The following is a 12,419-nucleotide window of genomic DNA, read 5'->3' on the forward strand; positions in this document are numbered from 1 at the left end:
AACAATGGCTAGGAGAAGAAAACTACTATGGATGTAGAGAGAAAGACCTCTATGAGAAGATTGATATTCAAGCTCAGATCTGATGGAAACTAACCATCCAAGGAAATGGGGAAAACTGTACCCAGCATAGGGGATAGAAAAATGCAAGGTTTTTGGAACTAAAATATTATGATAGTGTAGAGAAGCAAAAATCTTGCAGTTATATTTTAAATTTAGTGATTTGTTTAATTACATAATAAATCCAGTACAACTAATTGATCATCTACTATATGCCACACACTATACTATCTGCTGGGTTAAATATAAATATAATTCAGACATGATTCTCCATCTTAATTATCTCATAATTTAATGGAAGTGAGAATCATATACATACCAGGCCATAATCATACTCATAAAGAAAAGTTTTAGTCAACCTAAAAGGACACTTTTGAATGTACAGATATATTGTCTCTATAGTATCATTTTAAAAATAAAAGTATTTTATTTTTATAGCTCCCATAAACAACAGTAGCAAAATAGCCTTTAGTCTTAAGACATCAAACTAGTATATTTTGATAGAGTATGAGATTGTATATGTGAAAAATGTACTAAATTATGTGACATATTGAAGAGAAATTTTCTGGGTGGGAAAAGAACAAGAGAATCAGTCAATGCCTAGAGAAGATAGATGAGAAATCCTTATGTGAAAAAGAATAAAAGAAACTTATGTACATTTCATAAGTTTTCCCAGATCAACTTTTGTTTTCAAGGAATATAATTTGAATCATAAATCAATTGACTATATTTCAGTTGTTTTTAAATTATTGATCAAAAATTTCCATTTTATAAAATATTATTCCTAAATTTATAGAAACCCCTACTGAATTTAAAATTATTTCCATCTTTAAAATGCTAACATTTTGTGAAAGGAAGACATTTTTAATCAGCTTAACAATAACCCACAATCTTCGGACCAACTAAGGGAAACATTTTTAAAATATTTATCAAATTAAAAAATAATTTACTTACAATCATGTGAAATTTTTGAAGAGAAATAGTCCAAAAGACCTAAAAAACTTGTTTCCTTCAGTTCTGGCTGTTGTTCTGATTTGTCCAGTGGAAAAATATATTTTTTTGAATTTTTACAGTCACAGAAACCAATAAAAGCAGCTTTTCTCAAATTAGAAATGGCTGCATACAAACAGACTTCTGTAAGAATTGTTATATAGATGTAGACAATAATCCAGGCCCAGGAAAAATCAACACAGCCATTTTCTTTCTAAAATAAGAAAATAGCTGTAAGATAATCTAAACTTATTCTGTCATAACAAGAACTATATACTATATTTATAAGAAATATCTTTAAATTTTATAGAGTTGTTAAAATGATATAATCTAATATTTCTAAATGTACTTATTAAAAGGCAGATTTTACATGGATAAATTGCATAAAATCTAATTCAAAGAATATGAAACACAAGCAGCTAACTAGTATATGCAGAACTTTTCAACTTCATTTTTAATCAATGGAATGTAAATTAATCCAATGAGATTCTATTTTCCATATCATATTTTAAAAGAATATTTTTATGTAAAGCTCACTTCTAAATTTTGGTCCTGAATAGACAAGATTCTCTGGAGTATGTGCTTATCAAATCTTAAGATAATTTAAGATACATGAATCTGACTTTGCTCAGAAAGGAAATTAAATGAGTCATATCAGAAAAAAATAAATAAAACCATGGCACGTTTACACATTTTTCATAGGAAAGGAACATATTTTCAGAAAAGGAATTTAAACATTTACCCTAAAAAAGTAAAAATGTAATTTATTAAACTATTCTAAAGAAATCATCATACATAAAATCTTTATTTGCATGAGAATCTGTTTAACATCATTTGTAATTAACTGTGATTAATTATAAACAAACTCAATGCTTAACAATAAATTAAATGATTACATCCCCACTAAATATAAATTTTAAAAAAATCTAATAACAATAAAAATGTTTTAAAGTCCAAGGTGGTTTTGCTCAGTAGATAGAGCAACAGCCTGTGGACCAAAGGGTCCCAAGTTTTATTCATCTTGGTTGCAGGCTCCTCCCTGGTCAGGCCCTGATCAGGGCTCACAAGAGGCAACCAATCTATGTGTTTCTTTCACATCGATGTTTCTGTCTGTCTTTCCCTCTCTCTTCCACTCTCCCTTAAAATCAATGTAAACTATCCTAGGGTGAGGATTAACCACAACAAAAAATGTTTTAGATACATTTTAAATATTTTTAAAGGAAAAACTAAATCATGTGTAACTATATGATTTTGAGTTTGTTAATAAAATTTAAAATCCTTCTCATGTATGTGTATGTATGTGTCAAGACATATAATCTATTTCTATAGCTCTATTTCTATCTACATCTATATCTATCAATCCATACTGGGATATATGGTAAATAAGAATTTAGTTTTATATTTAATTAAAATTATTTCAAAGTTATGCTCATTATAAGTCATAATATAGTATACAATTTAAACAGTGCCAAAATTTTTTGTTTCTATTTGTCTTTTTTGTACACCAAAATTAATAAGTATACTGTTACCTGATTCTGAACAGACATAATGCTTAAAAGAAAATCTTTCATTATGTCCATTAAAGTTTTCAAGCAGGCCATGTTTAATTTGGCAGCCTCCCCAAGGACCATCAAAGCCAGTACAGAATCCATCCTAAAAATGTTATTAACAAAACACAGACTTTAATGTACAATAATAAAGTTTTTAATGAAAAAAAGTATTTGGCCAGAAGAGAGGAATATCCTGGATTGCAAGATACATTACTTTCAATAAAGACTAGTATCGCTTCACAAATATAATATTCAACTACAAATAAATTATAATTACAAAAGAACAAATATTGGTTCATACTGGTTATAATAAAAATCTGCAAGAAAGAGCTACATTTTAGCCAACCAAGAAATGAATAATACTTAAGAACTTGGGAATTGCAAATACTGCTGTTAAATGGTTGACAGTGAGTAGAAAAACTAGATACAATTTACAAAGATAAATCAACATAATTTTATAAATATGATCCAAACATAAATGTAATCTATAAAACATAAATACATAAATAATTCTATAAGGAGAAGATAGACATTTTAAATAATGATTTAACCATAATGTTATCAGAAACTCAGGTTTAGCACAGCCAGCATGGCTCAGTGGTTGAGCATCGACCTATGAACTAGGCAGTCACAGTTTGATTCCCAGTCAGGACATATGCTGAGATTGGGGGCTTGATCCTCAATGTGGGGCATGCAGGAGGAAGCCAATCAATGCTTCTCTCTCATCATTGATGTTGCTATTTCTCTCTCCCTTTCCCTTCTCCTCAGAAGTCAATAAATATATATATATATATTTAAAAAAGAAAAGAGAAACTCAAATTTAGATTAAGAGGCTAGAAAGGGGAGGACTAATATAAATAAACTAGAGGCCTGGTGCACGAGATTCATGCACTCACGGGTGTGGGGGGACCCTCAGCCTGGGTTGTGCCCTCTCAGGAGGAGTGAGCCTAAGCCGACAGTTGGACATCCTTAGTGCTGCTGTGGAGGTGGGAGAGGTTACCACCACTGCTGCTGTGCTCGCCAGCCTTGACCCTGGCTTCTGGCTGAGAGGTGCTCCCCCTGTGGGAGCACACTGACCACCAGGGGCAGCTCCTGCATTAAGCATCTGTCCCCTGGTGGTCAATGTGCATCATAGTGACTGGTCATTCTGCAGTTTGATCTATTTGCATATTAGGGTTTTATTATATAGGATTAATCTCAATCTTCATTGAACATGGAGAAGAGGGCAGTTAGCATTTCATTGGGGAAAACTAGTTTAAAGACTGTATTTATTTTGCCAATGCTTGATTTTTGATACCCAGAAGAGATGGACTATATGAAAAGTCAAGCTTTAACTAGTCTGCTAAAAGGGTTCCTTCTCCTGCTTACAGAATTTCATTTTTGAAGCTCCAGAGAACAATGTGGAGCAGAATATAGGCAATGACTTCTGTTTCATCAGAGAAGGCATAGGTAGGCCATTGATTGTTTTTTTCCATTCAGCCCTACCAGGCACTTCTCTGACTGTGTTGGTGGTAATTAATAATAGTAGCAGGAACTCTTTGTTCTTTTGTTAAAATCTTGTCAAGTTGTGAGACCCTAATTTGGTCTGCAATACCTATGCCAGGAAAAACAGTTCTTATTAAATAGTTTTAAGTAGGAGAATGGTATAATCACATTTATGTTGCAGCCCTGGCAGCAGAGACTAACAAATTATAGAGGAGAAAACTTAAGGCAAAGAAATCAATTAATAAGCTATAAAAGTCTATCTAATAAAGAGAGAATACGCTAATTGACCATCATGCCCTCACAGATAGCAGTGACAACAGCCAATAAAGAGAGAATATGCTAATTGACTGCCACACCCTCAAAGATGGCAGTGCCCACAGCCACAAGATGGTGGCGTCCAGTCCCCTCAGCCCTGCCAGGGTGGCAGGTGCCTGGCACAGCCGGGCCCACATCTAGGCAGGCCTGGCCACTCTGCATGCCTGCCTTTGGAGTCCCCCAGTTCCCTCAGTCTCCCAGCTGCCCAGGGCCAGCCCGAGGCACAGGTAAGCCTCTGATATTGGGTGCCCAGCCACCCAGGGCTAGCCCAAGGCACAGAAAAACCTCAGATGGTGGCTGCCCAGCTGCTCAGGGCCACCCAAGGCTTAGGTAAACAGGACCAGCCAAGGCTTGTGCTGCTGGCAGTGACAGCAGCAGAGGTGTGATGGGGGCGTCGCCTTCCCCTGATCACCGGGTTGCCTCCCATCCCTGAGGGCTCCCGGACTGTGAGAATTTTCATGCACTAGGACTCCAGTGAGAAAATAATGGCCCAAACCAAGATTGTGACAGTGGCAGTAGAGAGCAGGAGATAGTTCTGAAATCTAGTGGGTAAGCTGTCTAATTGGGTTAACTTGAGCAGAAGATATGTGTCAGGTACAGTGATAGAAATTCTTTAGGCAAGACTCTATCTGGAAATAATTAATTCATATATGAACTAGCATGAAATGAAATATTAGGGGATAATGAATGTATCAAAAGTGTTTTCATATTATATACTTACCTTCTTTAAATATCCCTAAAGTCCTTTTGGAATGACTATTATTTCTATTTAACTGCTAAACAGACTGTTCAGAAGGGTTATGTGACATTCAAAATTAGGCAGCAAGAGACAGGACTAAAACTCAGGTCTTCTAATCTAAGGTTAAATTTTTTTCACTGTACTATAATGCAGCAAAGTATAATTGATATATTTACCCTAGATATAGATTAAATATTTATATTTAACTCATAGGATCAAAGGATTAATAACAAATCCAGGAAATAAATGAGAAAAGTGGACCTACATTGGCATCTCAGCTCATGAATAATGAGAAACATTATTAATGAAAACTTTGTTTGAATGCTGTTAGACTGTCACATAAACATTATAATAATCACTGAGGATCATAACGACAGAAAATGTGGATATCAAGTATCTAGCCAGAAGTAAAAGGCTTCTTTTGCCCATACAAAACAGTTGATTCTTTGATCTATTCATGTTGATGCAAACACAAATACTGTACATCTGAAAAACACTCGCTATGTCAATATAATTTAAATTGTCAAGCTTTTTTTTTTTTTTTTTTTTTAATACATGCATGGGGTGTATTTTGCTTTTGGAGATATAATTTTATGTTATACTACTCTACTGAAATGTCATGCTGAATTTCTCAGTAATCTTCATTGGCTAATAATTCAATTATAAACACAATTCATTATTTTCATGTTAGATTAGAAAGTCCTTTGTGCTGGCTTGAGGTATCTCCCCAGAGCAAATAGGGCAGTTTATAAAAGGCCAACCCACAAGGGAGCATTGAGAGGATGGTGTGTCATTTAAAGTTTAACCATATTAAATGGAAATCTGCTTTACAGACTTCTCTGCAGTTCAGGGCTACTAAACTTCCAAGGAAAAGGTCGGTGCATGGCAGCTGGGAGGGGCTCACAGATTCTCCTTTTCTCTACTTCTTCACCCTGATTTATAATTTACCAGTGGCCCGGTTCACTAAATTCATGCATGGGGGGGGGGGGGGGGGCGCGGAGAGGGGAGTCCCTCAGCCCAGCCTGCAACCTTTCCAATCGGGGACCCCTGGCTCCTAACCGCTCACCTGCCTGCCTGCCTGATTTCCCCTAACCCTTCTGCCTGCCTGCCTGATCACCTCTAACCTCTCTGTCTGATCGCCTCTCTCTGCCTACCTGCCTGATCTCCCCCAACTGCCCTCCCCTGACAACCTGGTTGCCCCCAACTCCCCTCCCTTGCTGGCCTGATCTCACCCCCAAATGCCCTCTCCTGCTGGCCTGATTACCCCTAATGGCCTCTGCCTCGGTCCCCACCACCATGGCTTGTCCAGAAGGAAGTTGGACATCCAGAAGAGGGCTGGTCAACTTGAACTAATTAGCATATTACCCTTGAAATCGTATAAATAGGTTATACAGGATAGGATTGCTTAAATGGTGAAGAAAGCCTTTTTCATCAGGAGCTGCTCTTGGCAGACAAAAAAAATACATAATCCCCCTATCTGGACTGATAGCCAGCCATATGCACTCTACTGCCAAACCAGTCATTAAAAAATTGAACCCCTTTCTTACATCAAACAGCTGTTGCCCTTAAACCCCACCTCAGCCCCTACCTTAGTTTCTGCCTTCGCAGTTCATCCAGTTAGGTTCTGATTGGTTTGTTTCTATGCCAGTCAGCATCAAAAGCTCTGCCCCCTAGGAAGCCATTGGCTCCTCGCACTTCACTCAGATTTAATTCTGATTGGTTGGTTTCTATGCAAGTCATTGTCAAAAGCTTCGCCTCCTAGGCAGCCATTGGCTCCTCAAACTTCACCCAGATTTGGCTCTGATTGGTTGGTTTTTATGACAGTCAGCATCTCCAGGCCTATCAATAGGCCTGATCAGAGAGGTGGGGCTAATCAGCAGCCCCAGCAGAGGCCTAAGAGAAAGAGAGGCTCAACTGCTGGCCAGGCCAGGAGCAAAAGAGAGAAGCAAGTGCTGATCAACAGCTGCCAGAGAGGCTATGGATAAGACCCTGCTTCTCTCTCCAGGACTCTCTTCAGGCCTGATGTGCAGCCCCCTCAGCAGTCAGTACTGGATCCCCACAGCAACATAGGTCGAGTCTTTGTTAGTTTTGGATGTTATGGACCTTGGGTTTTTATATATTAGGATTGTGTTCAGTGCACTTCCTTTTCTTATCTGCCCCTTACCCCAACCCCCATAGAGAAGAGGTTGCTCTAATTCTGAGTTCTTTGAGTTATTTCATGAATTCAGGCTTAGCTGAAACTACATGCTTCCATTTTTTTCCTTTTGAGTTGTGTGATTTTTATAAAGGGGTTAAGAAAAGTCTGGCAGGCACATGCATGATGAGATACCCACTAAGGGATAACATTAGAAATGGGCAGAGGAGCCGAAACCGGTTTGGCTCAGTGGATAGAGCGTCGGCCTGTGAACTGAAAGGTCCCAGGTTCGATTCCGGTCAAGGGCGTGTACCTTGGTTGCGGGCATATCCCTGGTTGGGGGTGTGCAGGAGGCAGATGATCAATGTTTCTCTCTCATCGATGTTTCTGGCTCTCTCTCTCTCTCTCTCTCTCTCTCCCTTCCTCTCTGTAAAAAAAAAAAAAAAAAAGAAATGGGCAGAGGAGAACCACTCACCTGTATGGACACCAGCAATTTTTGCCATTATTAATAACATATTTTCTAATCGGTCAATTGAATGGTCCCCCCCTACATTTCAAATCTCTGAACATTTATTCATCATCATGGTACTTTACTGATATACATATAAAATGAAATTGCTCCTGTTAATACTCACTTGGCCTTGAATTTCAGATACTAAACCAAAGATATCTTCTACCAAGTGTCCCAATTCTAAGGCTGGTCCAGCAAATCCTGATAAAGTCTTAATTTACTATCAAGGTCTGATGCCCAAATATTTCTATTTCATTCTAAACATATGTAGTTCATTTTCTTCATTGCCACATGTTCCCAAACTTAGGAGTATGTGAGACCATGTAAAAGCATTTCTGGTTTGATTTTGATAATTACATCACAGTTTGTTTTGTTTTATCTAGAACAGTGTTTTCTTAAAAGCAGTTTAGTCTATTACATAAGTAAATTAAATCAATGTTGATGCAATATAATAAAAAACTGAAAATTGGTTAAAAGAACAATTCATTAATCTGATATTCTTAATCAGCCACTTTTGTATTTCAGCACTTGTTTGAACCTGGTAATGATTAGAATACTTTGAAAATAAATTTGGCAAAGTCAGACAATATTTCGTTTTTTATGTTAAAATATAACTTGTTTTTAAAACCAAGTTAGAGGTTAGAGTCTCCCAAGATCTAAAGTAGCACTAGTTGTTTGTCCTTTGAAAATAAATTGTGTTTGATTCCCCTACAATTTATTTTCTAGAATAAGAGTGATCTGTATAATCAACCTATGCACCAATAAAACTAACTTTTCTTACATTTAGCAGCTCTATATTAATGCATATTTATTATATTTTATATTATGATGTAACATATTGAACCACATCCAGATGTATATTAATTCTATATTATTGATCTATCATATTGAACCAAAGGCGGTGGAGGGCGGTGAAGGATTAAAGAAGACAGACAAGAGAATGCAGTTGGGGCTATGTAGGACACTGTTCTTGGCTGGAGAGAGAGTGCCACAGCCTGCAAGCTGAGTTTTTATTTTATAGTCAGATTCCACTAGGCAAAGCAAGGGCATGGTCAAGATGTTTACAATGTTCTCAAGATTTTCAAATCTTCTTAATTATATGCACCTGAGAACTCTATCAAGCTTTGTTCTGGCAGCACACAGCCTACATCACTCAGCCACCTGGGACCACAGATTCAGACCAGAAGGTCAAGCTTACAACCATAGCCTTTGGCTATAATTGTGCTGGGAGGGCATTGCCCTCAAAGCTGGGACCTGCATGTGGCTTTGCCATGAGAGGACTGTGCCCTCTCATTAGTCTGAGGCTTGAACCTGTCCAAATGCTATAGCTGCTCTCCACACATATATTCTATTTGCATTTTGATTTTTCTATTTAAAGATGCTATCCTCACTGGAAAGGGAGGTACTAGATGAAAGAAGGTGAAGGCATTAGCTAAAGAATATATATGCATGACACATAGACACAGGCAACAGTGTGGTGATGGCCAGATGGAAGCGAGGGCAGGGGCTAGGTGGAGGTGGGCAAAGGGGAAGGGGATATGAGGACATCTGTAATAGTGTCAACAATAAAAGTAAAGTTAAAAAAATAAATAAAATATAAAAGAATCATGATTTTGTTAACTGCAGTACTGAGTAGGTTACTCTCATCACACTAAGAGATGGAATAAGTTCTTGATGAACTATCTTCTAAACTAGGCTATTCCTAGGAAATTAGGCAAATTCATCCTCCAGAAATCTTTACTTGATCTAGATTCCCCAAAACTTCCAAAAGAAACTGAGAAAACAGCTTTGGTTCATAAAGGAGGCTCCTGATTTTTATAATTTACATATACAGAGACCATTGATATAGAGTGGGCTGCCAGAGGCTTAAAAACTGGAGATAATTTTAAGAAAAATATATGACAATTGAGTTTGAAACTTGCTATGGAATAACAAATTATTATTATTGTGAGCATTGGAAAAGGAATTCTGATTGTCCTCAAATAATTAAAAGGGGTATCTCTGATCAATTTCCTCAGAAATACTCCTTTACATTTTTTTCTTTCCTCTATTGAACTCATCCCCTGTTTTGTAGTAATTTAAGACTTCTTTTCCCTTCTCAAATTCACATTTGTACAGGGGGAAACTAACACTTATCAGTCAAGATTCACTTTTTTGTACATTACAAGTAAGGCATAACAAAACAATATTTTCCCCAAAAAATAATAAACTGTACTTCACTTTGTTTAACAGGTTGAAAAATAAAAAGTGTTTTAAATATGTGAATTAATTTATTAATAACAAATTTCATTAAACTATAATACATGCATGGTTATACAGCCCCCCTCCAAAAAATAGGGACAATTTATTGATGAACTGAACTAATGCAAAATATATAAATTGCCCTTGTCTTTGGAACTCAGATTATAAATTTTTTTCATAGTCAACTAAGGTGTGATTAACATTTAAGTACAAAGGTTATTTAACATTTAAACACAAAGGTTTCTCCATGAATTATTTTGGATTTATATAATCCCTCTTACCAGCATTTCTTTTGAAGCTGTGTTTTATGAAAGGTGAGATGTTCCAGCACGTTATTCAACTGAGGACTATTTTTCTGAACACAAGTCCAGACAGCAACACAGTGCCAGAGCAGATTGTTAACTTCATAGCTTTTCTGATTGTCTTGTAAATATTCCTAAAATTAAAATACAAATTATATGGGGAAAGAGTTCTTTGACTTGAATAAACATAAAATAAATTTTAAATATGTGAGAATGCATGTTTTCTTATACCTCATGCTTCATCAAATGAAGTAATTTTGCAAGTTAACCTGAACATACTGTCTTAATATTGTTCATATGGGACCCTGGTATTCAAAGACATTAAGTCTATAGTACAACAAAATTAATTAAAGAAAAATTATTAGACACAATCATGCTTCTTAGACTCTATATGACTTAGCTGTCCATGACACCCAAGGAGGAGGGACAGGGAAAAGTCTGAACAACGATCAACCAACAAATAAGGTTTTAAAATGTGGATTTCTACTTCATGGACCAAAATATATGCCTAGCTGGACACAGTCAATGTCTGCAACATATTTTAAAAGCCTACAAATTAGGATGTTTTTAGTTTGTTTTGTTTTTTTTTCTTAGAGTGCTAACAGTTTTATAGATTGAATTGGTCTATTAAAGTAATTGGTATAAAGAAACCTGACTTTATGTTAGATAATGATAACATAGCATTCTCATTGAATTTGTCAACAGTAAAGATTCAAATACACAGTCTATGATATTTACTCAAATTGCTAACTTAGCTAATATTTTACTCTTTTATGCTCAAAAGAAACACTTAAAGATACTCTACTTATTTTCAAAGGAATTTAGAATTCTCACTTATCATATAAAAGTCAGGACTATAATTTAAAGAAAACTTTCTTATGATAGAAGGCCAGAAGTTCATACATAAATGCTAAGCTAAGACATGTTAAGTTCTAGTAGGCTGTTTAAGTCCCAAAGATGTGTGCTGATTAGCTTCAAGTCAGGAACTCAGTGGAGAAAAAGGCACAGTGAGATAAAGTCTTTGCACTCTGCTACTTACTCTTGGGAACAATCATTCAGAGAAACATATAGAAACAAGTCATTATTTACAATGTATAAACATTCCACAGAAATGCTTTATTTTAAAACAATGTAAGACATCAGACTGAGACATACTGACTGTAGTAAATGCATTATTTTTTTATCCAAGTAACTCAATTTCCTGCTTTGCTCTTCAGCCCACCCAAAAAATGGAACCCATAAAAATGTTCTTTTCCCAAATTGTTCTAGATGTCTCAGCCATGGAGCCTGATGGTCTTATGTAGCAAATTTATTCAGAATCAATGTGTAAGTAGATAAATTTTGATACTTGTAGTGGGCTTGACTAATTTAAAACACTTTTTTTTTTCTCTATAATGTACACTACATGGCTACACAGACTATTCGGTTAGGTCAAAAGATCCTGTTAACAAACCTATGTAACATCACCAGAGAAAATTCCCCAAAGCCTTTGGGAAAGAAAATATTAGGATTTTGGACAATGAACAAGATTTAAGTTTTATTTCCAGTTTTATATGATACCATTTTTACTCATCATTGAAAAAGAATGAAAGCAGCCTCTGATGTCTGGAACTGATTTGACATCAATATAATTACAAGCTGCTCTGACATTCACAACCAGGTCATTTTGTTTCTTGTTGGATATAAACTCACAGAACATCAAACTTAGACAGTGGTAGTTTGAGAACATGATATATGAACAAACAAAGCTACTTGATGAAGTTTTCCTAAGAATAGGCAAAAGTCACTGTGCCACCCACAAATAAAATTGTCCCTACTTTCTGGCAGCATCAAATCTTTATAACTTCCTCCATTCACCCAAACAAAGTCCAAATCCTATAACAGAGTTATTCTAACACTCTTTTACTAAAATATTCTGTGGTTCTTTGGCCATATGTTCTCTCTCTGCAACAAATAATAAACCCATTTTGCTTAAAATGCAGGTGCAGACCTGATGGTCTTTGGGTGAAGGACATTGGCATAATCAAGAATAAATGATGAAGTTGCTACACCTGTGAATTTTCCAGGTAAGTGAGGCTGATTTATCCTTGTGCAT

The 12,419-nt window shown here is 36.1% G+C and overlaps 1 protein-coding gene across 2 annotated transcripts in view; it reads right to left on the reverse strand.

Annotated features, from left to right (window-relative positions):
* Positions 1-12,419, reverse strand: part of TMEM232 (transmembrane protein 232) — a 144,225-nt gene that overhangs the window by 84,499 nt on the left and 47,307 nt on the right. For both annotated transcript variants that reach the window (XM_036409303.1, XM_045571839.1), the window contains 3 exons: positions 10,304-10,458; positions 2,577-2,700; positions 1,012-1,261 (listed from right to left, as the gene is read on the reverse strand). In XM_036409303.1, the coding sequence (XP_036265196.1) occupies positions 1,012-1,261; positions 2,577-2,700; positions 10,304-10,458 (529 nt within the window). The remainder of the gene's footprint in view (positions 1-1,011; positions 1,262-2,576; positions 2,701-10,303; positions 10,459-12,419) is intronic.

The sequence above is a fragment of the Pipistrellus kuhlii genome, unplaced genomic scaffold (genome assembly GCF_014108245.1).
Source record: "Pipistrellus kuhlii isolate mPipKuh1 unplaced genomic scaffold, mPipKuh1.p scaffold_m20_p_4, whole genome shotgun sequence".
NCBI classification, from domain to species: Eukaryota; Metazoa; Chordata; class Mammalia; order Chiroptera; family Vespertilionidae; genus Pipistrellus; species Pipistrellus kuhlii.